Genomic DNA, 26,569 nt, shown 5'->3' with positions numbered 1-26,569 from the left:
ACGTCAATCGATATATGCAGTAAGATGTCGGGGGGTTGAAAAGCCGACCAGTGAGCTGGTAAGTCAGCAACGCCGCACTTATGCATGGGAAAGCTTGCCTCAATTGTTCACAAAACTGTGGAACAGTTGAGCCAATTAAATGGTATTGCCGAAAGGGTGGAGGATTACGCACACTCACAGGGGGGTTGAATCACAGTGTCATACACGCCAGACTTTTAAATGAAGCATAAATAAATATAAGCGAATGCAACATATTCAGCTGCTGAGTTCTGCTTTTGGTAATCGGTACATGGGTTCAGAGCCGTGGCTGACTTACGTGTCTGTCTGTTAGAAGCTCAGTTGTCAAAAACGGCATGTGAGCACGCTCATCTTCCTTGGAGAGCTGCATGCACTGGCCTGCGTTTCCGTCTGAGTCAAAGTCAGTCACCTCCTAACCGCCTCAAGCTTCATTGGTTTCCCGACTTCCATCTGATAAGCCGCAGAGCTCTGAGCGTTGATGCTATCATGCCAGATAAGTTTCATAACGGATGATTGCAGATTGAAAGTGTAAAAATGTCAACGGAGTAGAAACTCATTGGACCACGTCAATGATATCTAGGACTTTCTACAACCATGAATGTTCAGACAACCCAACAACCGTGAGGCGGCAGCTTGGATGGTAGTGAGCTGCCTAGTCCGTCTTGCAGCTTGCTTATAGCATCGAGAGGCTCCGGAGCCCGGACATTCTGATCCGCTAACTGCTTGTTGCCGAAATAGGCAATATACCTTATTATTTAATTGTACTTATATGGCTCTATATATCAGCTCATCGTGGCACTTAGAGCCGCAACGACCTGAGACAACGCGAAGTGTGTTCTATGACTCAAACTTTATTCCTCCTCAAAGGACTTTGTTGAAATATTCAACGCCTAAAGTAACGAGTCTCAATCCTCCTGTCCCATCACCACCATGCCTATTGTAGGTACATGGGCTCGGTTGCGCTTCGTGGAATGGTACTGATGAGTTCAACAGCGGATGAAGCGCCTTAGTCGAAGTGATCCAGAATACAAGGATCGTAAGATATACTCCTTCTCACAATCGTCTTCGCAAATCTAACCCAGATGGTTAGATGAGATTAAATTCAATCATTCATGGTCCCACGACGAGAAAAGCGCCAAGATCAAGTCGATCTACCTTGCCAGCCGAGACGATATCGAAAAGTCTGGTCGTGGGGAGCGCTTCTTTAGATACCTGTAAGACGGCACTCAAGATAGCAGAACTTAGTGGTCACTGACTCTACTTACAGGAATGGTGGGAGATACAAGAGACTCTACCACGGTACATCGCGTGCGTGTCACATTGGAGAATCGGGCAATAATTTGGAGCTTTGCTATGACAGTGATTGTGGCACATGCAGTATTCTGAGGCAGTCATTCAAACTGAAATATGCTGGTGAGTTCAGCGTTGAGGCGACACTATAAAAGCACACTAACATGCCAAGATGATGAGGGAATGTTTGGTCCTGGTATCTACTCTACACCAAATTCTTCAAGTGAGTCTTGCTCATACTCTCCAGTGGTTTATGCTCATCAGTGATACAGAAGCAGACGTCTACGTGAAGAACCACTACGTCAGCTCAAACCTTCACGCTATGCTCATTTGCTATGTCGTGGCAACTAAGCCTCAGCGCAAATTGCTAGCAGACCACAGCATCACCAGACCTTCACGTGGCTACGACTGTGTAAGTCCCCCACAACTACAAGCGATTGATTACTAACAATCTTCAAGATTGAGGGGGTGACTATTGATAACGGAGGGTCACTTCAATACCCAGAGTTTGTTGTCTATCGACATGATGCGATTATTCCAGTCGGAGTCATCATGTATACTCGCAAGGGTTGGGAGCCATTATGATCAGATATCAATGCTTGGCTTAGACAGAATAGCTTACATGTTTTATTTCCATCATTCCTAGCTTTCGTTTCGTAGGCGCCAGTCACTATCATACACTCTTGTCTCAGTTACCCTCACATCTTTAGTCAGAGCGTCCTATTGTTCCATCCGGCTTGGGAGCTGCCAGCGAGTAGGTACAGGTTCCACCGGTCATATCGGGACCGCATTCTTTCAAAGAGATTCTGCTCACTTGTGGCAGCTGCAAGCTCCTCAGCGAATCCGTTGATGTAGTCTGCCGTACCTGTAAGCATGGCTGTCGCCAAATTCTCATCTGGTGTCGATGTCGGAGTGAATGTGTGTCCGGGCACGACAATCTTAGGTCTCAAGGCTCGTATCTCCTCAAGAGCTGCCAGCCATTGGGTTCGTTTCTCCGAACTGGACGCCTCGCCCAACCACTGGTGACAATCACCATTGTAGACAATATCGCCTGCCACAACAAGATCTAACTCAGGGACGTGGATGAACGAATTAGCGTCTGTGTCGCCATGGGAGACATCATATAGCTTGAGCAGGTGACCATCGAGATTGAACTCATTGGATGTCGGAAGAGCCTGGAAATCGGATCTTGCATCCGGCAAACCGGAACCGTTTCCAGAGCGAAAGAATATCTTCTCCCAGAACGAATTCATGATTTCTGGTGATTGCTGTAGGTCGATTCCTTCGGTGACGGCCTTGGTAGCAAAAGCTTGCAATCCAGGAAATTGCTCTTGCAACACCGGGAGGCCGAAGAAATGATCACCATGAGCATGAGTACAGACAAAGTACTTGAGAGTGCTGCCCAGTGGCAGTTGAGATTTAATCCATTCTGCCAGTTCACGCGTAGGATTGACGGTGGCCGGGCAATCCACTACGGGCGCAGTCGTAGGAGTGTAAACCAGAGTGATTGACTGAGGTTGCCAAAAACCCGAGTCCTTGGATGAGGCGTCTGGAGAAGGAGCCTCGGTTGGGATTGGGGGGCAGGTGTAAATAGCAAATTTGAGAGACATGGTGAGAGCTTTGGGCGTTGTTTTGTGAGTAGGTGGTGGGAGTGCTGGTTCTTTTCAAGAAATACTGATTAGCTGGCGGTGAGGTGATACTGGGTAGGTCTATATTTTTAGTAATGATGACAGATAAATATCATGTATAGAATTAATACAGTTAGATAGCAAGACCGGAATATATTTCCTCTAAAGGTGGCGAGATTTAATAACCATGGTTTATACACAGCGTATGGATATGAGGGCAAAGTCAGCGTGATTAGTAAGGGAGCCGATCCGTGTAACACTATGGCGTAAGAGCTCATCATTGATCAGTAAACAGAGGACAAAGCAGGAAAGGAAAGGATCTTTTGATTTGTCACACTCTAAATGTGCGTTGACGGAGGGGTTTATTCAATATGCAGATTGAGGTCGCGGCAAATCATGTCAGTGTCCCGTTCAGCGCTGCTTAGTGATAAGAGTAGCAGGCGTAGGAATGAGAGGCGAGGCCTTCTGTAATCACTTGTGTAGACATCTCCTATCCACTCCGTCGCGTGAATCAGCCGACATCTGGCTATAAGTAGGCCAGTCCCTGTGCTCCAATGTCAAGTTCGCAAGAACTATACACACACTCCAATCTTTCAATTATTACTACAGTCCATTTCATCATTACACACTGCTATCATGTCGTCAGTGAGAAAGGTCGCTGTTATCGGAGCCAGCGGAAATGTTGGCAAGTCGACTGTCAAGGCGCTCATCCAAGAAGGCTTCCAAGTGACAGGCCTGACTCGAGCATCATCAAACAGCACTCTTCCCCCAGGCATCAACACTGTCAAAACCGACTACTCTGAAAAATCTCTCGTCGAGGCGCTGAGAGGCCACGACGCTGTAGTCAGCACGGCCTCTGGCATAGCCGTTGGTCAGATATTCCCCTTGCAGAAGCTCATGGTCAACGCAGCTGTCAAAGCTGGGGTTAAGGTCTTCGTCCCCTCTGAGTTCGGCATCGACACTACGAACCCGGAAGCGCCAAAGGTCATTCCTTTTGTCCAAGATAAGATCGATACGCTTGACTATATCAAGACCAAGAATGGCGAGCTTTCGTGGATTGCTATTGTTTCAGGTGCCATGTTTGACTGGGGTCTCAATATTCCTGGCTTCGGAGGCTTCAACATCGCCGCACGCACCGCTACACTTTTTGATGGGGGCTATATCGCTTATGAGGCCACCAACCTGGATCAGGTTGGGAGGGCAATCGCCAAGAGCTTGAAGAATCTTGAGATTACGCGTAATCAGCATGTCTACGTCAACAGCTTCACCGTGACTCAGAACGACGTCCTCCGCGCGCTTGAGAAGGCCACAGGAGACAAATTCCAAGTTTCTTATGGAACTGTTGAAGGTCTCTGGGAGACGGGTGCTAATCAGGTCAGAAATGGGGATGCAATGGGAGCTCTGGCTCAGATATCTGGTGCGATTTATGGCAGGGGAGGTGTCGCCAACTATTCTGTTGATAAAGGACTCTGGAATGATAAAATAGGCGTGCCGGGAGAAAGCCTCGAGGAGTTCGTCATGGGTTATATCAAGAGCATTTGACTAGTTATAGGGGCGTCTTGATGAATCATGGGAGGTGGTGCTTCATGTGCTTAGTAGGAAATCTACGAACAGCTCTTGGTTCAGGTCGCTAGAAGATCGATGTTTTATGGTTGTATGTGTAGAACATTGATATTTATAACGAGTTGAAACTATAAGGTCTAGATATTCAATGCAGCTACTGTGAGTCTGGTCAAAGTTGTACAATGAGTTACATCCGACGGTTCATGGGCGGCGGATGCGGAGGATTTGTAATCAGTCCTCATTGGGCCGCCTTTACCGACGTCCCATTGCCGACACTAGAGGACCTCCAAATACTCATGATAAGGATTCGAGTTCTTTAATTTAACCGCCATCCCACAAAAGTCACTATCAATCTTGTTATCCTTCTTCTCCAAGGCTCACTCAAAATGCAGTCAGCAATCATTTGGCCTGCCAAGTTTCTGCCCGGAACCACCGACAACTATGCCTCCAACGAAGTAATCGTGCGCGATATCACTGCCGCCCAAGTCTGGGCCAACCTCGCCGACATCACTCAGTGGGAGTCGTACTACAACAACTGCAGTCATATCACGCCGCCAGCCGGAGGCAACATCCTCAAGAAAGGCGACAGCTTTAGTTTCTCGACTTTCGGGTTTGGTCCCTTTCCAGCAGAGGTCATGGAATCTGTGCCGCCGGGCGCGGGCTCACCGGGACGTTTGGCATGGAGGGCATGGGTCGATGGGGACGAGAGCTCTAAGCTAGATGTGTATCATGCTTGGATTGTGGAGGACTTGGATTATGGCGTGGTTAGGATCTTGACGCAGGAGTCTCAGATTGGACAGCCTGGGGCTAAGCTTGCGGCTACGAAGCCGAATCCTATATTGAATGGTCATCAAGAGTGGCTTGATAGCTTGGTCAATTTTACAAAGCAGAAACAGAGCACCTCAAGCTAGTTCAATCAGTGGCTAAGAGCTTATCATAGCCACATAAAGCTTGGTGCCAGGAGTTGCCGCTAGATTGTGTTGTACTTATTACTATCCCTACTTCCAGTATATTTTGGTGGAAAGCGTTGCCAGTGTGCACCATCACTATCGGTTCCTGGACACCATGCGACATTGGCTCGTTATACTATGATCCATCGTTGTCGCACGCCTGATTCTTATCAACCTTTCGAGTTATTGCGCCACGTTTTCCATGGGCATTAAGTGCAACTACAATGTAGGTGATTTCTAGTCAGTAGCTCAATTTTTATATATCAAGGCCTTGGATAATCGCGATATTTGCCAACATCAAACAGAAGTGGGGGTTTTCGGATTTGCCGAGATTGTATCAGAGATCGGCAGAAACGGTCACTCATGGAGGCATAGCTCCGTTCAAGGTTGCATGCATGGATCTACACAAACAGAAGGAGGTTAGGCCTCGCCGACGATGGCACGCGATCAGGATAATCATTCAATGTCTCATTATTTCGGCGTTATTATTATACATAAGCTATCTTGACGCGTTGATGTGCAAGCAAAGGCGGTCCAAGGAGGTTTGATCTAGGTGCTCTAAGCCATTTGATCAACACCTATTTGTGTGCTGGGGCTTGCTCAACGGTCTCAACAGTAGCCTGATCGGCCTTGGCCAACCGGTCGAGGACGTGATCGTCGACAGACTCGTGGAAGACATCGACCTTGGTGGTAGCGAACTTTCGAGCGCTGACACCCTTCTCGAACAGAACACCCAACTCAGCAAAGGTTCGGCCATTGGGCTCGGGCAGGCGGAAGTAGGTGTAGACGACGCAGAGGAAGCAGATGCCACCCTATTGAGCATGTTAGATTGGGGATCCAGTGAGGAAATGGTTCCGAGACTTACCCAGAAGAAACCGGTATAGTTGCTCCAGTTCCAAGCGGTGGGGTTGAGCATGTAAGGAGCCAGAACAGCGTTGACAATACCGACAATGCCACTGTGATTGGTTAGTTACGTGTGCTTTTGGTACCTATTTGTAGGTCAAACTTACTAAAAGATACGACCGAGAGCGACAGTCTTAATCTGAAGACGTCGAGAGGGAAGCTCAGAGACAAGGGAGTAAGCTACAGAGCCGACAGTGAGCTGGTACACAACAGCCCAGCCAATCATTAGACTTCCAGTAGCAAGAGCACCCTTCTGGCGATCAGCCTCAGGGACGAGACCAAGGAAGCCAAGAACGCACAAGACAGTGCAGAGACCGCACAATCCGTAAAGGTAGAGGCTTCGACGACCGATTCCGAAGGACATCAGACCCCAGGCACCAAAGACACCAATCATGTTGATGGCATATTGTCCAAGAGCAAAGGAGTAGGCGTGCTCAGCAGACATACCGGCTTGCTCAAGGAAGTAGGTCGAGTAGTTGGAAAAGGAGTTGCCGCTGAGGTTCTGCATGGCCCAAACCATACAGACGATTTCTGTTCGTCGACGGTTGACGCCCTTGAAACAGTCAATATAGGAGCTTCCTTCAGTCAGCTTCTCCTCGAGAGCAGTTGTATGAACCATCATAGCAACAGTCTCGTCAGCATCGAAATCAGTCTCACGGTTGAGGCTTGTAAGTCGGAGAAGACTCTTCTTGGCATCAGCGACACGGCCCTTGCGAACAAGCCACCAAGGAGACTCGGGAGCAAGCCACAAGCCCACCATCAAAGGCACAGGCCAGATCCACTGCAGACCATAGGGGATTCTATAAGCCCACTCGTCGGTTCGGCCGATCATAGATCTCAAGATTCCAATGCCGATTTCCTGTCCGAGACCCCAGCAAAAGTTGACGTATGTGGTGAGATAACCTCGGAGGGCGATGGGGCAGACTTCGGAGGCGTAGGTGACGCAGATGGTCTGGAAGATACCCCATGGCAGACCGCAGAGGATTTCGGCGGCGAGGAGCATCTGGACGTTTTGTGCGGTGAAGAAAAGGGTGATGCAGCCGCAGAGCCAGATCATGCAGCCGATGATGGTGTATCGATAACCGAAGCGCTCTGAGAGCCAACCGTTGAGGAAGAGACCGATGATGGAACCGACGTTGGCACCCTGTGGCGGTTAGCTTTTGTCAATTGGCGGGGACCTTTTATGGCGCATACATTACTCAGGCCGGCTTGCCATGCTGCTGAGACCTGATATGTTCCATCAGGCTGGAGTTGACCGTACTTCTTGTTCCACTGAGGGAAAGCATCTGAGCAATAGTGGTTAGACCAAGTCGCGCGATATTGTGCGCGGCAACTCACAGAAGTTGTTGACAAGGACAATGTCGAATCCTTCCATGACAATGCAAGTCGAGATGAGGATACTCCACGCGACAGCCTTGGGATACAGCTTGATGCCCTGCATGAGGGTCATGTTCTGCTCCTTGTTGGCCGCCGAGCGCGCATGGTCGATAACATCGGGATGGGTCTTGCTGGGGTCAGAGGCATCGATGTGAGCCTCTGGGGCAGCAGCCGAGACCTTTTCGTCCGACATGATTCAACGGAGCGAAATGTCGATGATGAACAAGAAAAGAGAGAAAAGATGTGTGAGAGAGATGCGGGGAAGTGTGATCTGGGGAAAGATGGAGAATATGGGCAACCGCCCCAATATTTCTATTAAATGCTGGGGGGAAAGATGGAGAGGTGATCGGCCAGGTTTCCGGAGGGAGAAGCGGGCTAAGAAGTTTGCCTAGCCTTGGGCGTGCGGGACAGTTGCCTGAATGGTGTTAGCTTGGAGTGGAAGATGGAGGGGGAGGATGGCAATCGTCGGCTTGGGTTGCGTGCAGAGACGGCAGAGTCTTTATGTTTGCTTTGGTGAATGAGTAGAATGTTCTCTGGGACTATCTCTCCAATGTCGTTCCCAGTTTCGTATCAGTCCATGGCCCAATTCACCGCCAGATGGCACCACAGAATCTTGGAGAAAGTCGTCTCCCACTTCTGGTACGTAATCTCGCCCAATTTCTCCGCAACGCAGTCCCAATTCTGGGGGTGGGGTATCCTCACGTGTCATTGACCAACGAGAAACAACGTTATGACAATCTCTCATGCTAATAAAGCGGGTCGGAATGCTCTCGAAGAGACTCAGCCAATCTCAGTGTCTCCATCTCCAAAAAAGCAGGGATGTTTTTCGCTCGGCCAATTCCCGCTGTATTTCGACGCCCGTTGCACAAACCGTTTCAATTGAGTTAAGCTTGGCCGCTTGGGCTCTTTCGTGACTCGTGATTTATTGTTAGGGAGATTTGAACGGTGAGAAGTCCGTGGTTGAGAAGTCCGTTGGATGGTCTAGATCCAGAGGGATGGTTCAGATTTCCCCGCGATTTCATCTGCCGGAGCCGAAAATGACGAATGATAGCTTTGTTGAAACATTGTTGCGACGGCGGGATGCCTGTCGTGGATTGTCTATTGAAGCTTAGCTATCGTTTGTTCATCTCAATTGGCTGCCCCTCTGTTCGGTTCATCGGCCGATCAATATAGCTGCAACCCATCACCAGCACGTGGTAATTGATCTAGATCAAGTTGGCAGGCTGATGTCCATCGCAGGCCACAAGAGGGGATATCGTAGGCACAATCAACGCTGGCGATCTCCGTTTGACAACACGCTATCATTGGTGTGTCGTATCGGGCCGACTCTGTTGGCCAGCGCGCTAGCTTACCCTGAACTTGTTTGCTGTTTGCTTCTGCAATTGATCTTTCCATCTCAAGCATAGAAGACAATGGAACAAATAACATCTGACGATTTCGTAGATTTATTTTTACCAGATTGCACGTATACCACAGAGAAGACCGCAACAGGAACGCTAATGTAAAGCTTTATCTTCAAGGTAAAATGCGCGACCGGTAAAAACGAAAGGGAAGATCAACCGGGTAGATATAGTTTAACCTTCAGAACGATCAAGTAGAGGAATATGTATTTTAGAAGCCGCAATATAGTATCTGTACCTTATCTTTACTAAAGTCTATAGAATTCTCATAGAGCCTTAGAGTCCATAACCAAGGTCTATGAATTCCAGCCTCTAGTGGCCCCACATGACGATTGCTGATAGGTCAATGGAGCAAAACATCCGGGAGGTCAAGACTTCTCCCTTCTTGGTTTAGGGTCAGATCACACCCGAGATAATCGAGATAACGTAAAGAGCAATGAGGGACAGCTCTGCTGCTTGAGCCAAACCAAACAATGACAAGAAACTGTATTCTGTACATTAGATTATTTGTCTCTCGTTGTTCGTCCTATTTGTGTTTTCGATATTGCGTTCTCAATAAGCTGTGACTTTGTCTGCTTGTTAGCGCTTGGTCGGGGGGACAATAGCACTGAAGCCAATCAATCTGATTGACAGGAAGTTGTCAATCTAGAACAGGCAGAACACAGACTTTGCTCGTCACAAGAGTTGCAAGCATATTCATTCAACCTCATCGCAACCTCAATGCCAAACAATTGAAATGCATGACAGAGTCAACAAATTCCGCCCCTTGCGCTAAGCGAAAAAGATCTCTAATTGAGTTTAGATCAGATTGATAACCCACTACCCCAACCAATCAAACACCCACCCACCATTCTCCAACTTCCGGTATCGGCAGAATTTCCTCACCAAGTGGAATTTCACTCTGGGGCCACGAGAAGAAATTACTCTACAAAATCCCAATAAAGCTCAATGATGTGAGTTATATCGTAAAAATGCTCCGCTTCTGTGGTCTTGGCAGTTGAAGTCGGAGGCGTTACTGCTGAAATGGAGAAAATTTCACATCGTGACAAGATGCACCTCTCGGAGTTACTTTCCTTTATTTCTTGATATCTGGAAGGTGAACACGAGCTCGATTATCTGATTAATTGTTGCTATGATTGGTACCGAGAAGGTCGATGACCAGGAGGGTCAGGTGTTTGCTGGGGAAGTTCATGATGATCCTGGTCATGCTCACGATGCTGTTTTCGGAAGACTCACTAATGACGGGCCAAATTACCGCAACGTGAGTCCGCTCTGCCTCATGACTATCCAATTTATTAATGGCATGTGTAGGTCGGTTGGGTGGGAACAGCAGGTCTGATGATGAAGACGCAGCTTGGCCTTGGAATCTTGTCCATCCCGTCTGTGTTTGACACGCTGGGCATGATACCCGGCCTCATCTGCCTTTGCGTTATCGCTGCAATTACGACGTGGTCCGATTACATAGTTGGCACCTTTAAGCTGAGGCATCGTGAAGTGTACGGTATTGATGATGCGGGTGGCTTGATGTTTGGCCGTGCTGGGCAGGAAATCTTTGGCTTTGCTTTTGGTCTCTGTGAGTCAAGGCCGCCCGTTTTTGAAGACAGGATGGTTGAACTTTGACTGACACCTTGGGGCTTAGACTGGACGTTTGTGTGCGGATCGGCAATGCTGAGCGTATCAATTGGTTTCAATGCCGTTTCGAACCACGGAACCTGTACCGCCGTCTTTGTCGCTGTTGCAGCTGTTACTGGCTTCATCTTTGCCAGCATCCGAACCCTCGGGAAACTAAGTTGGCTCGCCTGGCTAGGATTGATCTGCATCATCTCTTCAGGTTAGTACATGCCTGCACCTCTGCCTTGACAATAACCTTCTAAAGTCTCAAACACAGTCATCATCCTCACAATTGCCGTGGGTATACAAGATCGACCTGCAGCTGCACCAAAAGACGCAGTCTGGGTATCCGATTACAAACTCTTTAAAAACCCAAGCTTCACCAACGCCATGTCTGCCATCTGTGCATTGATCTTTGCTTATGCAGGTACCCCAGCCTTTTTCAGCATTGCTGCAGAAATGAGGGATCCTAGACACTATACGAGATCTCTGATCTTGTGCCAGACAGTCATTAGTGCCTGTTATATCGCGATCGGCTGTGTGGTGTACTATTTCTGTGGCTCGTATGTTGCTTCGCCAGCGCTTGGGTCTGCAGGTGTCTTGATCAAGAGAGTCAGTTATGGAATCGCATTGCCTGGACTGATAGTAACTACTATGTTGACTTGCCATGTGAGTACTTACCTTGCATTCGTCCGTGAGATGTTGCTAATACTGCGAGTGTTATAGCTGGCAAGTAAGCATGTCTTTGTACGTGTCTTGCGAGGCTCCGAGCATCTAGCGGCCAATACCTTTACCCACTGGGCATCTTGGATAGGATGTACTTTCGGCATCACAATCGTTGCATATGTGATAGCCAGTGGAATCCCAATCTTCGGTGGGCTTGTTTCTCTTATCGGGGCGTTGCTTGCCACGTCACTCTCATTCCAGCCTATGGGATGTATGTGGCTCTACGATAACTGGAAGCGTGGAAAGCAAGATCGCTCAATCTCTTGGTCCGTCGGAGTGATCTGGAGCCTCACCATTATCGTTTTGGGGATCTTCTTGACCATTGCTGGAACATATGCTTCCGTAGTCGACATTATAGCCTCATACAAAGTATCTGGAGGCTCAGCGGCGTGGTCCTGTGCTGACAACTCTGGCTCTTCGTAGTTGTCATGTGCAGAGACTTGAGTTGCTGCGCCGTTGTCCTTTTAGCGACATGTCGAAATGCAGATAACTACTGAACGCTACGGCTGGTTGACTTTTCCCAATGAAAACACACGACTGTCAGCAATACTACCCCTACCAGTATAACATAAGACGGAATTCCGACAGGAGATACAGTAATGGCCAGCCTGTGGGGTCAGCAGCTTCACGGCATTGGATTGTTGCCCTTGATTACTTATCGTTTACCAGGGTTGTTGCAAGATTGTGGCTTAGAATAAGCATAAATTGAGTCAGCTGCCCTCCAAGGTTTAGCTTACAATACAGCAACCAATACATGCGCCCTGTCAAATAGGAATCAGGACACTGCGCCTGCTTGCCAAGTCCAAAATACATGAAATTACAAACATCAAATCGAGGCCCTTGTTCTGGAGGCCTTTTTGCCTCTGTGTGAAGATAAAGAGGCGCTATAGCGGCCATTGAACAAGACGATGAAAGTAATCCTTTTGACCGCAACAGTAGCAAATATCTAACTCAACATGTATGCCCCCATCATCGTCCTTCTCACCGCTTTCGGCGCTTATGCGGCTGCTCAAACCCCAACCCAAACCACAGCACCAACCATAACCGCTTCATGCCCATCTTTCACGACACCATCATGCTTGGCGCTCATAGACTCCCTATCAATCACCTGCGCTCCCGCACCTCCCATGGACATGTCTGAACTTGGCGTATCCTTTGCCCTCGGAAGTCTCTATAACACCCAAGATCCTTGCAAACTTCCTATCATTACTGGATCGTCAGCCGAGGAGTTCTCAGAGTGGGCTTCTGAGTGGACGAGCTGGCAGGCGGAGTATGTTTCCGAATATCGCGTTGTATGGGAGGCGTGCAGTGATGATCCTGCCATCACTGATCTTGTGCCAGTTGGACCAGATGCATGTAGCACTCTGAAAGCTAAAATCACTGGGACTTCTGCTGTAAATGAGAATAAAGACCAAGATGGAGAGAAAGACGACGGTAGTAAAGGTGATGAGCCGGAGGCTGTGGATGGTGCTGCGGGTTCTCGTGTGACAGGCTCTTTAGTGGTTGCATTGATGGCTGGTGGTGTCCTGATTGCAGGATTATGGTGAGCAGTTTTGAAGATATCATAGATCCTATGTCAAGTGGCAAGTAATATTTAACAAACCTGCAACAGACGGGAGACATTAGCATGGCTTTATTGAAGATAGCCAAACTACAACTGGGTTTACGTAGCACCTCCGAGCAACTATTAATTTATTAAAAGTTTCAGTAAGTCAACTGTACAGGTTTCGAAATCCCGATACTCTAGACCTAGTACGTCCTACGATGGTGCTGTAACATTCAATACAGCTCTTGATCTGATCTGAAGCTTCAGAAAAAGATTATATGTCTAAAGATGTCTGTGGAATATGATTCGCGGCTTATAACAAGCGGGCGTTCGGCTCGGTATTTTCACACCACATTAAGAGGGATGTCCGGCTCAAGATACACCCCAGTCCACTCCTCGTCACACAGAACGTATGCCAAGTCCTCTTATGCTCGCTCCTTCGGATACATCGAGGGAGTCACCTCAAGCAAGTGAGGCCTGGCTTAATAACAGCATCATGGCTGATAGAGCTGGCGGTTTTGGCATTCTAGACGAAATAGGAATGAGTCTCAGCCTCGATGATTTTCTTACTGCTGCTGAGAATCATGATGGTCTATGGGGCACTTCGTTTAGTCCTGGGGCAAGCGATCTATTGGTGCAAAGCACTTTGAACCTAAGCATAGACCTTGCAAAACTGGACTTTAGCCAGATACTAGATAGCTTCCTTTAAAATACGATTTCAAGTATGTTTCTGGTCACCAGTAGGCAAGCAATAATGCAGAGAAGCTTTGTGGATTATCGGTCTGATGTACTAAAAATCCCGACTTGTGCGTACAGGACTGGGAAGGATCTCGATGTCGATGACAAGCCAACGTCAAACTGTGCTCATAATATTGGATTTCAATCTCGAAGGGGAAAGGATATGCATTTAGTATAGCAGCTGAAAAGAGATCTGTTCCACTAACTGCCGAGCCGTCTTGTGCCGTGTCGTTGAACGTCACAATCTCCGCATGCTAAGTTGATGGACCAATAGGAAACCAACACGGTTCAGGGCCAGCTGCACCATATTGTCAAAATGGTTAGATGAGGAAATCTTTCACCTGAAGCTGTACAGCTAGCTTCACCTATGACGCATCTTACACTAATGCATTGTTGTGAGTAAGATAGAACTAATACTTTATGAAAATGTATAATGTGTATTCTGGGTACAGCATAAACATTTAGCAAGTATATAAGTCTAGTTAAATTGCTTAATTATTAGAATATATCTCCCAAGACATTTCACTACTACTTATAAATATCCTCCTTATTGCTTACTTTCTACCTCGTCTGCCTATCTCCACGCACGCCATATTCCAAAATGGGTATTAAAATCAGCGAAAAGTTTGTCAATGATCTAACCACCAAGCTTATCAAGGCCGCCGATGGGGGTAAAAGCCTGGAGGTTGCCGACCCCGAAGAGGTTGGGCAATATGTCTGCTCCGTCCTGGCGTTGGGTTGTGAACTCATTCCTGTTATTGGGAGCAGCCTCGGCGCGCTTGTCACCCTGTTTGGAAGTATATTCTTCCACCCGAATGCAACTGAGAAGATGTGGGAGAAGCTGAGAGATCGCATCGAGGCACTTGTTGATACCAAAATCGCAGAAACTCAGATGGTCATTCTTAGGAAGAAGATCCGAGGGTTTCGCGACAACATGGAGAACTATAAACGGGTCTGGGAAGACTACAGGGATTCAACGGGTGAGGAACAGTTGAGAGCAAGGGACACGCTTAAAACAACTCATATCGGCTTTTTGATCGTGGTCAGGACTGCCATTCCCGAGTTTCGGGTGGAACAATTTGACGTACCTTCTCTTCCGTTATTTGCTCTTGCAGCCAATATCCACCTCATGCTACTATCCGATGGCATCAGACATGGCAAAGCCTGGGGCTACTCGGAAAAGAACATCAACACCATGCGTGCCGAGTTCAAGAAGAAAACGTCGCCTCAGGGTGTTGCGGTACATGCAGCAAGCATCGCCTCGGAACAGAGCCATCTACTCAAAGGAGCTATTGCCACAGCCATCGACCAGGAAATGCCAACGAATGTAGTCGATACTTGGAAAGGCGCATATTCAGACCTTGCTGTTTATGCATCGGGATCCGCCGGGAATGGGGAGGGCTACGATGATCTCGACTATGTGACATACGCCTACAAAGTCTATCGCAAGGGGCGAGGAAAGGTCAAGGCTTACAAGGCGGAACTCAATGACGCCGACAACAGAGGAAGCGCAGCTGCAGCCAAGCTTAGGGCCTACGCAGACTACGACTCCAGCATGATCATGAATGTACTCAACTACGCCGAGTACTGGCCATATCTGGCTGGAGACGAGATGCCAGAGTCTGTCTTGAGAAAATTGGATCGAGAGATCTACTTTGGCCCGTTTGGCCGTCATACGCTTAATGCGACATGGAGCGAGTCCAGTGAATCTCCTGTCACCGACCGTGGTCCTCCCATTACTTCCGCGTACGTGAGGGGATGGGATGACATTGATGGATTGCAGATGAAATACGGAAACTCCTGGGGTCATGCTTATGGATCGACTACTGGGGGTGCGCCCAAACAACTTGACCTCGCCGAGGACGAATATTTCTACTGGGTAAGCGTCTACTACGGACAAAAGCTAGGAAAGGTCAGGTTCTGGAACAATAAGGACAAGGCTTTGGAATGTGGCAGTGGAAAGCATGGATCGTACTATGGCTGTGCTGCACCACCAGGCTACAGGTTGACAAGTGTCCATATTACGAAGTGGGAAAGCTTCACTCCGCCAGGCTGTGAGGGTATCATCTTGGGCTTCAGACCATCCATCATTGAGTTTACACCTAATTAAAACGCTGGAATTTTATGTAGTGGATAGAATGCCGACTGCCCTAGCTCGGATTGAAATAGCAAATGGTTTTCAGCTGGAACCAAACACATAGACGGATTCAGTCCAATATGTATATTAATAGCTATAAAGAAATTATTAACAGCTACCGTAACGTATGGAGTCTATGCAGCCTGGCTGAACGCAATTATGAACAAGGAAATACAGGAATTGATAAAATGCAGAACAAAGGCAATAGACTCAAATAGAGTCCAACCAATCAGGTCATTATTAACAGACAAACAGACAAAGGTATTGAAAGAAAGTAGTTATTATTGTTCTTTAATAATTGCTATTCTGGGAACATTACCAAGAAATCAATTCTGTTCGCCTGGAGTCCATAGTGTTACGCCCCGATAAAATGATAATAAAGACATAGATTACTTTGTAATATATATGCTTGGACTTCTTCCTTCTATGCGTAACTGTCAGACACCTACACAAACAGAAACAGCAAAGAACTATCATAAGACATATATTATACAGCAGTATCACTACCAAGAAGCACTAAAAATGGATCCTATATACCGCGAAAAGTTGGCATATTCACTGGGTAAATTTCTCGATGAAACGTACCGTGGAGAAGGCCGTGCTTATAACAGTGTCCATGTCAACGTCCCGGTAGACCTCGACCATAAAGACATTAAAGAAACCCTCGAGGCTCTGGACCCCGAGGACTTCTTGAGTCAGGTAATCCGATATTATCAACATTGCAGTTTGGACCCAAAATCTCATCAAGATGAGAATAGACTTATCGAGATCAAAGAGCGTCTAGACGAGAAATACGGAGAATTCCTTCTGGAAAACAATTTGTTAAAGTATACAGCCCAGAAGAACTGGCTTGAAGAAGCGATCAAGATTCCAACCCATGGATCAAGCCGACGCCGCGGGTGGAGATATTGGCATGAACGTGACAAACCTACAACTGAAGTACCCGACGAGAAACCACGAGCTCAGCTCAAATACACAATCGACAGGGAAATGGAAGAGTTAACTGGTGTCCAGCAACAATCTCGCCCAAAGGACATGGAGCTGCTTACATTCTGCCCTGGTACAATCGAGCGCAGCTTTTCACTTCTCAAGCCCTTTGACTACACGGAGCGATATTCTCTTCAATATATTCTCCTCCGCAAATACTCGGGAGACAAAAACATGACACACATGAAGGCAGACCGAGAGGCACGGATTCGCCTTGAGGACTATAAGGCGGAACACTTTGAGAGGATGTGTGAGGAATCGAGACAGTTGAGCCAGTGGGAAGAGCGCGAAAAGGTGAGAGACTGGAAATACTGGAAAGAGATAGAGCACAACCCCGACGATTTCATTTCTGAAGATGATTTAAGTTCTGAAGATGATTGGCCTGAAGAGCTCGAGCCTGAGGAAGAAGGGTACCAGGACAATGAATCTGAAGGTGGAGAATCCGAAGGTGAAGCATCTGAAGATGATGGGTCTGAAAGCGATGAGTCTGAGGGTGATGGAGCTTCCAGCTCGGCTGGTATGGATATAGATCTGCCAGAACCCACCAGTGAAGATCTCGCTACTCAGATCTCAGTGCTTCAGATTTCTGGCAAGAAATCAAACGGCGAAGCTGGCGGAGTGACAAAGACGGCCAAGAAGCGTCCTTTCGAGGACAGCGACGACACTGACGATGCAGTCGCGCCTGGATATAAGCGCGCGAAGGTGGAAGATAACGCAGTCGCGTCTGGTTATAAGCCCGAGAAGGTGGAAAATTGGCGAAAACGCTTTGATAAGTATGGATGGATAGAAGCTCGATTACTGGACTGAAGTTAGAGAGGAGACCGGAATGACTAAAAGGTAAGTCTTTATGTTTTTGTTCAAGAATATAAACAAGAGTAAATAGTATTAGTTATCTCTTGATATCTGCAATAATAATACTCAAGCTCTCCGGATAAGTCTTTTCGTAACCCTGAAAAAATGTATACAACCTCTTTAAATACCAGTATTCTATTCCTAGCGCTCTATAGTGCAATGCCACTGAAAGCAACTTGGAATTCAATGCAAGACCAATACCACCTAGTCCTTGACTAATTACAATACCTAGGCGTTTAAAAGAGTCTCTACCTCCTCTGTGATATCTCTTAAGGGGAAAGATGTCCTGTTGCCAGGGAGGGTTCCATTAATAGCATCGCCAAAGAACTCAGTAACAGCATAGATGCTATCAGAGATCTGCACGGATGCAACAGTAAATCCGCCCTGGCTGAGGTAAGGATTAGGGATGGTTCCGAGATTCTCAGCAGACTTCCACTTTCCATTGCTGGATCGCAAGACTACAGTGCCGTTGGTGTTGTCGCTGACCAGGAGAACAGTACCAGCGTAGAGTGAGGGTAAATGCAAGCCGTCGAGGTTCTGACCCAAGGCCTTGTTGTCTTTGGATGTTGGAACACGAACTGGTTTGCCCTTTGATGCTTTGATATCGAATTTGTAAAGCTGACCATCTGTGTTGTCGGTCACAAAGAGCGTGTCGCCTTTGCGGGAGATTCCCGAGAAGCCGTGGATGGTATGATTGGCTGGTTCAACGAGATACCATGGGACGACCGACTTTCCATCTGCGCTGACTTTGATCAGACTGCTGGGAAAGGTTCCGAGAACAAAAGTGTTGCCTTCGTCGTCGCTTTCGCTATCCTGAAAACCGCCGTATACACCACCGGTCGCATTGGTGAGGTTCGCACGCCACAGCAAAGAGTTGTCTACAAGGTCGAACTTGACAAGCAAGTTGTCGCCCTCAATATTCTGGCCACCGGTATCAAAGGCAGCGCCGGCGTCGATGACAACAGAGAGTCGGTCCAGGGTGTCAACACGTACGCCACTTGAATGGAGCAGAGGGTTGCCACTGAGTCCAGGAGCTTCAAAAGTATGCACTATCTTGCCTCGGTAGGGATCCCAGGCGACAGCAGTTGCATTGTACAAGACGCTATAGTGAATGTCAGGGCTTTATCCCAAATGGTAAAGAAGGCTCATGGGTACTAACCTCGAGTATACAAGACAGCGGCGTGTATCGAAGTCAACATTCTCGGGGTACAGCTGATAAGCATCAATCGTCTTGTTGCCAGAAATTGATGGACAGGTGTAAGGCCGAGGGATTGAGATTGCGAGGCTAGCCTGAACGGCCAGGCTGAGAAGAGATATCTTGGATTGCATGGTGATTGCTGGGCTTTTGAATTGTCGACTCAAGATTTACGATGAGATTTGATTGATGGTGTTGTTGGTGAACTGTTTTCGAGGCGGAATGCAACATCGTACTTATACATTCAAGTCTGCAGGGTTCATCGGATATTTTAATATGCTGTGAATCAGCCCCAATTGCTTTTACGTATGTTTCGTCATGCTTGCGGCTATGCCGCCATTGGATTGAACTTTATTATGACAAAGATAGCCGGTGGGATAGTAATGCAACAGCGCAAAGCAAGAGCTTGGACCCAACATGAAAGGAACATGCCGTAAATGAAGACCCACTGAGTGGGATACACAGTGGGATACAGTCTGCTCTTCAAGTGCCGATTGATTGGATTTGAGATTCTCTTGCACGTGATATCCCACTCAATATCCCACTCGGGTTCATCACATGGAAATAAGAACATAATTGCGAAACTCAAGGCGGACAAAGCTTAATTACTCTGAGTAATTATCCTTAGTATGCTCACTAGTAGTCGGTTTCTGTTATAATAGAGTCCCACTCCTGCATTGTTTCCAAAACATCCCTGGCTTTAGCCTCAATCTCTTCAACTGCATCTTTCCCAACAGGAAGACGAAACGGAATGGTTCTGCCCTGTGCGCAACCCTCCTGCCTAACCAGGTCCAGTACAATCTTGACAAACTTTTCTGGGTTTCCAGGCTGCTTCAAGTCTCCACCATGAAGATGATTGTGGTGAGTCTCGGAAGCGGATTCGTAATCGGGAATTTGACTCTGCTTTGGCTGAAGATGGCCTGTTGACAAGAGAGGTGTTCGAAAGCGTCCGGGCTCCATCAAGAGGGTGCGAAGACCGAGAGACTTGGTCTCGTTATGCAGACTTTCAACAACACCTGATTTTGCTGTTAGCACTGAAATAAAACATGTCACCGACAGATATCGGATAACCGACCTTCAAGAGCAAATTTTGATCCAGCATAAGCTCCAGTAAACTGGTGCCCGATCCAGCCAGACAAAGAACTGATAAAGACCATAGTTCCTGACTTTCTAGCTCTCATATGCGGAAGCACTGCACGCGTAACTTTAATTGGCCCGAAGACGTTGGTTTCGAAGGAGGAAACAAATTCGTTGTAACTAGACATGTTAGCAAGGTCGATGATTTCATTGATTAGGAAGAGCAATACCTAAGATCCTCCCAAGAGCCAGCAGCTACGAAACCAGCATTGTTCACCAATACATCGATGCGTCCATAGATAGCAATGGCATTAGCGATGATTTGATCAATGCTGTCTTGTGAATCCGTGACATCAAGCTCAAGAACAGCTGCTCCTTGACTTGCTAGTGACTCGATCCTTGCACTGTTTCGAGCGGTTGCGATGACTTTGTCCCCACGTGACAGTATCTGATGCACAAACTCTGATCCAAAGCCGGAGGAGCAGCCGGTGACAAGCCAAATGAGCTGAGACATGTTGATCAACAGAACAAATTTTATTGATGAACGACTGAAGATGATAAATAGAAAGGGCTGCTGAGGGATAAGACAATTTCTGATGGCAGACATAAAACGAACATGACAGGAGATGCTGCGCTTTTTATAACCATTTAATGCCTTGAGTAAAGAATTTGGCATTATGATGCTTTGGCTTACAACGGCCAGAGAGTGGAGCTGCCCATACTCGGGCACGCGGGAATGTCAGCGTTGGGGCGGACAGAGCGGAAGCGGGGCTTGAACTGGCTGTAGACCTCAGGGTAAGCAAAGCGGGCAGAGCGGGAATGCAAAGTCATTGCGGACACACAGAAAAATACTATTGAACTGTTGAAACTTCTATCGGCCCTTTCATCCTTGTAATGATGTCAGTTATGCGCCTTGCTCCCCTCTAAGTATGACAAATATTCATCTGCGTGAGATTCATCAGTTGCCAATTTCGGATTTAGCAAGGTGATCAAGACACTTACGGCAGACAAACCACTCGGCCTTTAGAACTTGAAGTGCATCGATGATGGCTCCCAGACCTGCTACCATCTCCGCGTCATTATTCTCTCTGACAAACCACGCGCACTCTGTCGCTGCGTGATACAAGCAACCAGCCAAGATAGGTGAATGTCTAGGCCCCTTGGATTGCTGTTGACTCGCCGAAACTATTTGCCTTGCCATCTGCGGAATTGTCTTGGATACAATCTCTTGGATACTCGCTAAAGATATCTGTTGCATCTCAACCTCAGTAGCCAATCTCTCGCGTGCCGTGGTGAAGCTGGGCTCGTTGCAAGCATATTCATTGTACAGGAGAAGTCGAGCCAAACTGCACAGTGATAACGCCGAATGCAAGGTTCCATGCGCCGTCATAATGTCAAAGTCGTTGTTAATGATCCCGTGATCCAACGCTACCAAGACAACGTGTAACTGCAAGGCCTCGGCAGTAAGTTCGACTGGGTCGGTATCTTTTTCTCTGGCTTTTATGTGACGAAGAACTTTGCCAAACATATGAACCGCCTGGCATACTCTTGCAAATTGCCCCACAGACGAGGGCGAGTGGAAGTTACGCGTAAATAATGCTTCGTTGAAACCTATTCGCCCATTCGTCCAGTCATCGTCGTTGCAAGGTAGAAGATCATTCGTGCTCGGATCTGGAGCAGCCATCAAGAGTTGTGGGGATCCTGCAACAACAACTCTAGTGATAGTCAATGATTAACCTTTCATGACACATGAGTCTGTACATACCTGTCAAGCATGACAATCGCCCACCAAGTACGTCTCTGCTCCTCACATAACGTCCATGTCTCGGGTTCCACGAACAGTTGTTTTGCATCCTTTGGGCTATGTAGTCGAACCATGGTTGCCAGCCGCACAGCTTGTCCTATCGTTAAATATGCAGCAGGGTAGATACGATGGCCAAGCTCGTACAAGGCTACCAGGGTGAGAGTCTGTATTAGTCGAATGTTGATGGTTCCCCCACTCTCAGCCGTAAAACTGCCATGCTTTGCTTTTAAATATGAAGGGTTACTATGCGGTAATATGGTATGCTCATCACTCTGACTAATGAGAGCCTCAAGGGCCAAGAAGACCAGAACATCAACAACGCCTCGAGTTGAGTCTGCTAGGGCCTCTGCATCTTGCTTCAGGCGCTTGATACTGAGCATGGGTAGCCAGTGGTGGATAGTACACTCATAGTGTTCTATCAAGGAATCGAACGTACCAGCAGCCGTAAAGCGTTTTTGTTGTTCGAGGAAAAATGGGCCGTCCTGAATTGTCAATATGTCTCGCGATATCGGCTGGAAGAAATCGGAGTCTAAGAAGTATGAGGACGGGAAATTGTTTGTTCGGTGCAGGTCTAGTTCGGCAGTAGGATCTGTGCGGTCTTGACCCCCCAAGCCCTTGGTGGAGGTTCCCAACCCCGAAATAGCTTGCTGTGTTCCATAGATGCATGCTTTACCTAGTCGAGTACACTAAACAAAGATCTGAGACTTGAAAGCCCAAGCGGACAAAGGGAGGTACTTACCAGACGACATGATGGGGTATCTCTTGAGCATCTACGCTTCAGACGTCTGACAGCCAGTTAGTTGTAACTTGGGAGGTGACTGACTACGGCGAAGACATACCTACATGCCTCGCACGATGTGAAAGCATTGGCTGGTGGCATATTGGATATTGAGCTAATGGACACAAAGGCGGAAATTATGCCAGGGTGAGAGTCATTAGTTGTGGAATGTGAGAGCGGTGCGGGGTTTGTAAAAATGTGATTGGCTATGATTGTGCAAGCTTGAGAGTACGGAGACCCATAAAGCTAGTATGTGTAAATTTGAATATACGCTCTGATTCTCTATAGTTTTATCATGGGCTTAGCCTACTCTAAGCAATTTAGATCTTGTCTTGAGCTTCAGCCCATTTTCGTCCATTCTCCTCTAGAGGAACATGCCCCATACGGGCAGAGTTGAAATAGACTTTTCCTTTCCGCATCCTGTATATTGAAACTTCGGAGGTGATGCTGGTGGTGGAACACCTCAAAACGAAAATCTACTTGGCACAGGTGATGTCGATGGGTCCACCGGTCTCGAAACTATTGCTGGGACTTCTTGTGATAGACTAGGTCCCAGGATCTGTACAGATCCGTCGTTGGTAGGGGAAAAGATGGTTGAAGATGCAGCCGAGAGTGAGGTCAGACGGGTCACATCGCGTATTTTGTCGCCAACCTCCTGTTAGAGTTTGAAGACGTGGCAATCATTAAGTTAGAAATTATATCAAACAGAGGTATTCTATTCTCTACTACTATATTTATTTACATTCACATTTCAATTCAACGTCGAGAAAGTATAGCATTATAACTTAGAGCCACTGTAGTCCTAGTACATAATGATCAAGCCCCCTCTTCCAAGCTACACTCACACTAAATATTACCGGGTGTGTATCGACCAACATCACCACCACCTCCTGGCCACGAGCCAGTAAATCCATCCTGTGACACAATATTAGTTCCGTCTGCAAGATGCAGAGTCGTCCATGCATCTTTGGAGCAAAGACCAAATGCTTGTAGGTTTCTGGGGGTTTCGGAAATCCAGTGCATGTAGTCTGGGAATACAAATATTAGCGTCCTATCGACAACAAATTCACACTGAGCCGACTTACTTTGGCATTGGTAGGCGCCAGCGCAGGGCTGATAGCCCGGGCCACTGAAGAAGGCCCACGAAGCTGAAGCATATGTGTAGATGTCGGATCCCCCCTGGATAAAGTTGGCAAATCCCATTCGGCAACGGGTATCACCACCGCTGCACCAGGAAAAGTCTGGGTCGCCCCAGTTCGTGATATCTGCAACCCATGGCTCTGGGGGAGTTTGCTGGACATGGTCGCCCTGGTCGTAGTTTGTCTCGGACTGTAGTAACGTGATGAGGACGTTGCTGGCTTGGTGAAGATTGAGCTGATATAGCCACCAGTGCTCACTGCCCAGCGCATGGAGCCATGTGCCTTTTGTTGATGCAACGAGGGCGCCACCTTTCGCTGCGATATTGGATCCTCCGGCGAAGCTTTCAGTGATGTGGTCTGCCACCCAGTTCCACACATTCTCGACATATGCAGACGAGTCTGGTGCAAAGTACATGCCGAGAAAAGCAGCCTGGCATTCACTACTAGGGTCATGACATGTGTTGGTTAAGGTAGATGCTCCACGGGTGCCGCCAACAGTGATCAGCGAGTTCCAGAGACCAACGTCACCCGGAGATGTCCCCCGCATATTGAACTGAAGAATAATGGCTCTTGGAAGGACATCTGAGACGGTGAATCGCATATCTTGGATCTGAGCGAGGCCGACGTCACCGGGGTTCCCGACAGCAACAATAGGCTTTGGATTAGACAAATCTTTGAAGAAGGCTCCATTGCCTGTGATTGTGGACCAGGCCTCCCCAATAATCCGAGAACCTACTGGAACAAGGAGGGTAGAGTCAACTCGATACTTGCCGAATGGGAAATAGGCGATCTTGTTGTTGTCGGCTGCATACTGCAAGATCCGATTGAGAACAGCCGACTCGTCGATAGTGTTGTCACCAAGCACTGTATGACCTCCATTCTGGGACGGATCTTTTACATTAATGAAGTCTGCGGTGGGGTTCGAGGCATAGTTGGGCGCAGGCACCACAGGGAAGCGGCCACCTGGTGCCAGAGCGGCTGGACGGGTGTTAGTTGAGCTTGTAGCGCCATAGATAGGATCTCGCCCGACAGTGTTGGCGTAGGTAAAGGTATCAACATGGCTTTGAGCACCGAGGACGGTGCCTCCAGGGACTTGTGCAATGTCCGAGTCGGTGTCCTTACTGAGGTTCTCAATCATGAATGAAGGAAACACAGTCGTGACGAAGGTGACTCCAGAGTTGACAGACTTGGCGTCGATCAGAGCAATCCAGGGGGAACCACCAGTATTCCTCACGGCGGTCCCGCAAGTATCAAATATAGGGGCGACGATGCTGATCGTGTTCCCTCCCGTAATGAGCATGCCAACGGTGTTCTGGTAAAAGTAAATGCTCTTGTAAAGTGCTTGCTGGTGCCCATCGTGCCAGATGCCGTTCTAATTTTGACGACATTAGTAAACGTTGGGCAATGTTACGTAGCAAAGGCCCGATGTACCTGTCCACGCTCGATGCGCACATCGGAAAGACCCAAGGTGGATCCTCGCCCAAGGCGAATTCCAGTATGGCCACTACCCCCGACTGCTGAGGCCATGGTGATCTTGATGTTCTGAAGCTGAGCGCCCTGTGCAACGCCCCACCAGAGCGCCGTAAACGTGTCGCCTTGGTAAATCAGCCTGAAGCGCAATTAAAGTAAGGACGCAATTAGCTACACTTACCTCCAGGGATAGCTGTTGTGTCGAGAATGAGATTCTTCAGGCCAACAGCAAACGACAGCTCTCCAGCATCACCAGTTGTAGGATCCTGGCCTGTCGCAATGTCAATCTTGATTGCCATGAGTCATTACGAAACAGGTACCTGAGACAAGGGTCCGATCTCCTGAGAAGGTCGCCGAAGCTTTGATAATTGGTGGCTAATAGAGATCCACAAGTTAGCATACATTATCGCGACGTTGAGGAAAAGAAACTTACATTGGTGGCATCTCCCATTAACACAGTATCGGTATTCATTCGAATCGTCTCAGTGATTTCGTATGTCCCCGGGGGAATATAGACAACCTGGTAGATGCGTTACTAAGTCTCAGCTCAATAACCTTTCATTTCAACTTACTCGTGGCTGAGAGGCTAGCCATTGACCATGACGGGCCTTCCCATTATCATCATTGATGGCGGCTTGGATAGCAGCCCCATCTCCAGGCTGTATAACTTTGTAAACTGCGTATGTGTTATCACCATCAAGGTCGGGTGCATAACCACGATACTGCCCCGTGTGATCCATATTGGCATACCAGAAACTGGTTGCCCCTTCCGTGGTTCTGCCAATAGCGGGACCGCTTGGCATAGGCGAACTTGCTACTGTACTCAGTAGGAGTAGTGTAACAGTTGTGCCAACTTTCATTTTCATGGTCTCGGATGTCGTACCAAAGGCTGAGTTTGAATGTCTGTAATGAAGGTTGGCTTTCTATCAATGCCCTAGGCCATGCCAGAATACTTATGCAACTAAACTAGCACATGTGCACATGATGCTATAAGAACCTGAACCAGACGATGCCACCGGTGAAGCCGAAAATAAGCAGCCCGAAAACCCCTGCTGCATGCTTCCTATCCCGCTTATTTTGCCTGCAACGACGCATTATGACAAGAACAATATAGAAAAGAAAGAGAAGATAAGGCCAACGCTCGATGAAACGGCAGGACAGTAAATCTGACAATCATTGTGAGAATAAACCAGCTGCATTAGTTATATATAACGTGGTGCACCCTAATTGGCATTGAATTATTGTGGCTGAATAGTCGGTAACGGATTTAACTGGTGGGCCTTATTCAATCCAAAGTTTTACAAGATAGCCTAAGCCTTATTTGAACAGGATTTTGTGTGGGTACAGGGCCATCTGAAGAATGTAACATTAAGATGCAGT

At 47.7% G+C, this 26,569-nt stretch overlaps 12 protein-coding genes across 12 annotated transcripts; 7 read left to right on the top strand and 5 right to left on the bottom strand.

Annotated features, from left to right (window-relative positions):
* Positions 1–948: 948 nt before the first annotated feature.
* Positions 949–1,893, top strand: FTJAE_12920 (uncharacterized protein; the record flags this gene model as incomplete). The annotated part of the gene is made up of 7 exons (XM_037346012.1): positions 949–957; positions 1,012–1,054; positions 1,109–1,232; positions 1,286–1,431; positions 1,481–1,531; positions 1,581–1,720; positions 1,768–1,893. 7 exons carry the CDS (start codon positions 949–951, stop codon positions 1,891–1,893), a joined length of 639 nt encoding a protein of 212 aa, XP_037200052.1.
* A 125-nt stretch (positions 1,894–2,018) lies between these two features.
* Positions 2,019–2,918, bottom strand: FTJAE_12919 (metallo-beta-lactamase superfamily; the record flags this gene model as incomplete). Its single annotated transcript, XM_037346010.1, has 1 exon — positions 2,019–2,918. One exon carries the CDS (start codon positions 2,916–2,918, stop codon positions 2,019–2,021), a length of 900 nt encoding a protein of 299 aa, XP_037200051.1.
* A 654-nt stretch (positions 2,919–3,572) lies between these two features.
* On the top strand, positions 3,573–4,478 carry FTJAE_12918 (2'-hydroxyisoflavone reductase; the record flags this gene model as incomplete). The annotated part of the gene is made up of 1 exon (XM_037346009.1): positions 3,573–4,478. The coding sequence occupies one exon, from the start codon at positions 3,573–3,575 to the stop codon at positions 4,476–4,478; it is 906 nt and encodes a 301-aa protein (XP_037200050.1).
* A 407-nt stretch (positions 4,479–4,885) lies between these two features.
* Positions 4,886–5,410, top strand: FTJAE_12917 (uncharacterized protein; the record flags this gene model as incomplete). The annotated part of the gene is made up of 1 exon (XM_037346008.1): positions 4,886–5,410. The coding sequence occupies one exon, from the start codon at positions 4,886–4,888 to the stop codon at positions 5,408–5,410; it is 525 nt and encodes a 174-aa protein (XP_037200049.1).
* A 617-nt stretch (positions 5,411–6,027) lies between these two features.
* FTJAE_12916 (uncharacterized protein) lies at positions 6,028–7,922 on the bottom strand (the record flags this gene model as incomplete). The annotated part of the gene is made up of 5 exons (XM_037346007.1): positions 6,028–6,261; positions 6,315–6,405; positions 6,460–7,496; positions 7,547–7,638; positions 7,691–7,922. 5 exons carry the CDS (start codon positions 7,920–7,922, stop codon positions 6,028–6,030), a joined length of 1,686 nt encoding a protein of 561 aa, XP_037200048.1.
* Positions 7,923–10,261: 2,339 nt separating this feature from the next.
* On the top strand, positions 10,262–11,889 carry FTJAE_12915 (neutral amino acid permease; the record flags this gene model as incomplete). The annotated part of the gene is made up of 5 exons (XM_037346006.1): positions 10,262–10,390; positions 10,441–10,702; positions 10,769–10,960; positions 11,006–11,409; positions 11,467–11,889. The coding sequence occupies 5 exons, from the start codon at positions 10,262–10,264 to the stop codon at positions 11,887–11,889; spliced, it is 1,410 nt and encodes a 469-aa protein (XP_037200047.1).
* A 533-nt stretch (positions 11,890–12,422) lies between these two features.
* On the top strand, positions 12,423–13,013 carry FTJAE_12914 (uncharacterized protein; the record flags this gene model as incomplete). The annotated part of the gene is made up of 1 exon (XM_037346005.1): positions 12,423–13,013. One exon carries the CDS (start codon positions 12,423–12,425, stop codon positions 13,011–13,013), a length of 591 nt encoding a protein of 196 aa, XP_037200046.1.
* A 1,338-nt stretch (positions 13,014–14,351) lies between these two features.
* On the top strand, positions 14,352–15,860 carry FTJAE_12913 (Pesticidal crystal cry3Ba; the record flags this gene model as incomplete). Its single annotated transcript, XM_037346004.1, has 1 exon — positions 14,352–15,860. The coding sequence occupies one exon, from the start codon at positions 14,352–14,354 to the stop codon at positions 15,858–15,860; it is 1,509 nt and encodes a 502-aa protein (XP_037200045.1).
* Positions 15,861–16,409: 549 nt separating this feature from the next.
* FTJAE_12912 (uncharacterized protein) lies at positions 16,410–17,681 on the top strand (the record flags this gene model as incomplete). The annotated part of the gene is made up of 1 exon (XM_037346003.1): positions 16,410–17,681. The coding sequence occupies one exon, from the start codon at positions 16,410–16,412 to the stop codon at positions 17,679–17,681; it is 1,272 nt and encodes a 423-aa protein (XP_037200044.1).
* A 273-nt stretch (positions 17,682–17,954) lies between these two features.
* FTJAE_12911 (trichothecene biosynthesis) lies at positions 17,955–19,055 on the bottom strand (the record flags this gene model as incomplete). The annotated part of the gene is made up of 2 exons (XM_037346002.1): positions 17,955–18,828; positions 18,886–19,055. The coding sequence occupies 2 exons, from the start codon at positions 19,053–19,055 to the stop codon at positions 17,955–17,957; spliced, it is 1,044 nt and encodes a 347-aa protein (XP_037200043.1).
* A 502-nt stretch (positions 19,056–19,557) lies between these two features.
* FTJAE_12910 (Zn(II)Cys6 transcriptional activator) lies at positions 19,558–22,551 on the bottom strand (the record flags this gene model as incomplete). Its single annotated transcript, XM_037346001.1, has 7 exons — positions 19,558–19,937; positions 19,997–20,178; positions 20,229–20,396; positions 20,693–20,849; positions 21,001–21,713; positions 21,764–22,475; positions 22,542–22,551. The coding sequence occupies 7 exons, from the start codon at positions 22,549–22,551 to the stop codon at positions 19,558–19,560; spliced, it is 2,322 nt and encodes a 773-aa protein (XP_037200042.1).
* Positions 22,552–23,426: 875 nt separating this feature from the next.
* On the bottom strand, positions 23,427–25,929 carry FTJAE_12909 (glucan endo-1 3-beta-glucosidase; the record flags this gene model as incomplete). The annotated part of the gene is made up of 7 exons (XM_037345999.1): positions 23,427–23,608; positions 23,666–25,091; positions 25,151–25,314; positions 25,371–25,460; positions 25,510–25,564; positions 25,623–25,709; positions 25,762–25,929. 7 exons carry the CDS (start codon positions 25,927–25,929, stop codon positions 23,427–23,429), a joined length of 2,172 nt encoding a protein of 723 aa, XP_037200041.1.
* Between the last annotated feature and the right edge of the window lie 640 nt (positions 25,930–26,569).

This window comes from Fusarium tjaetaba (genome assembly GCF_013396195.1).
Source record: "Fusarium tjaetaba strain NRRL 66243 chromosome Unknown NRRL66243_c0000369, whole genome shotgun sequence".
In the NCBI taxonomy this organism is placed as follows: Eukaryota; Fungi; Ascomycota; class Sordariomycetes; order Hypocreales; family Nectriaceae; genus Fusarium; species Fusarium tjaetaba.
The sequence above is the reverse complement of the archived record's forward strand: the minus strand, read 5'-3'. Positions and strand labels throughout refer to the sequence as shown.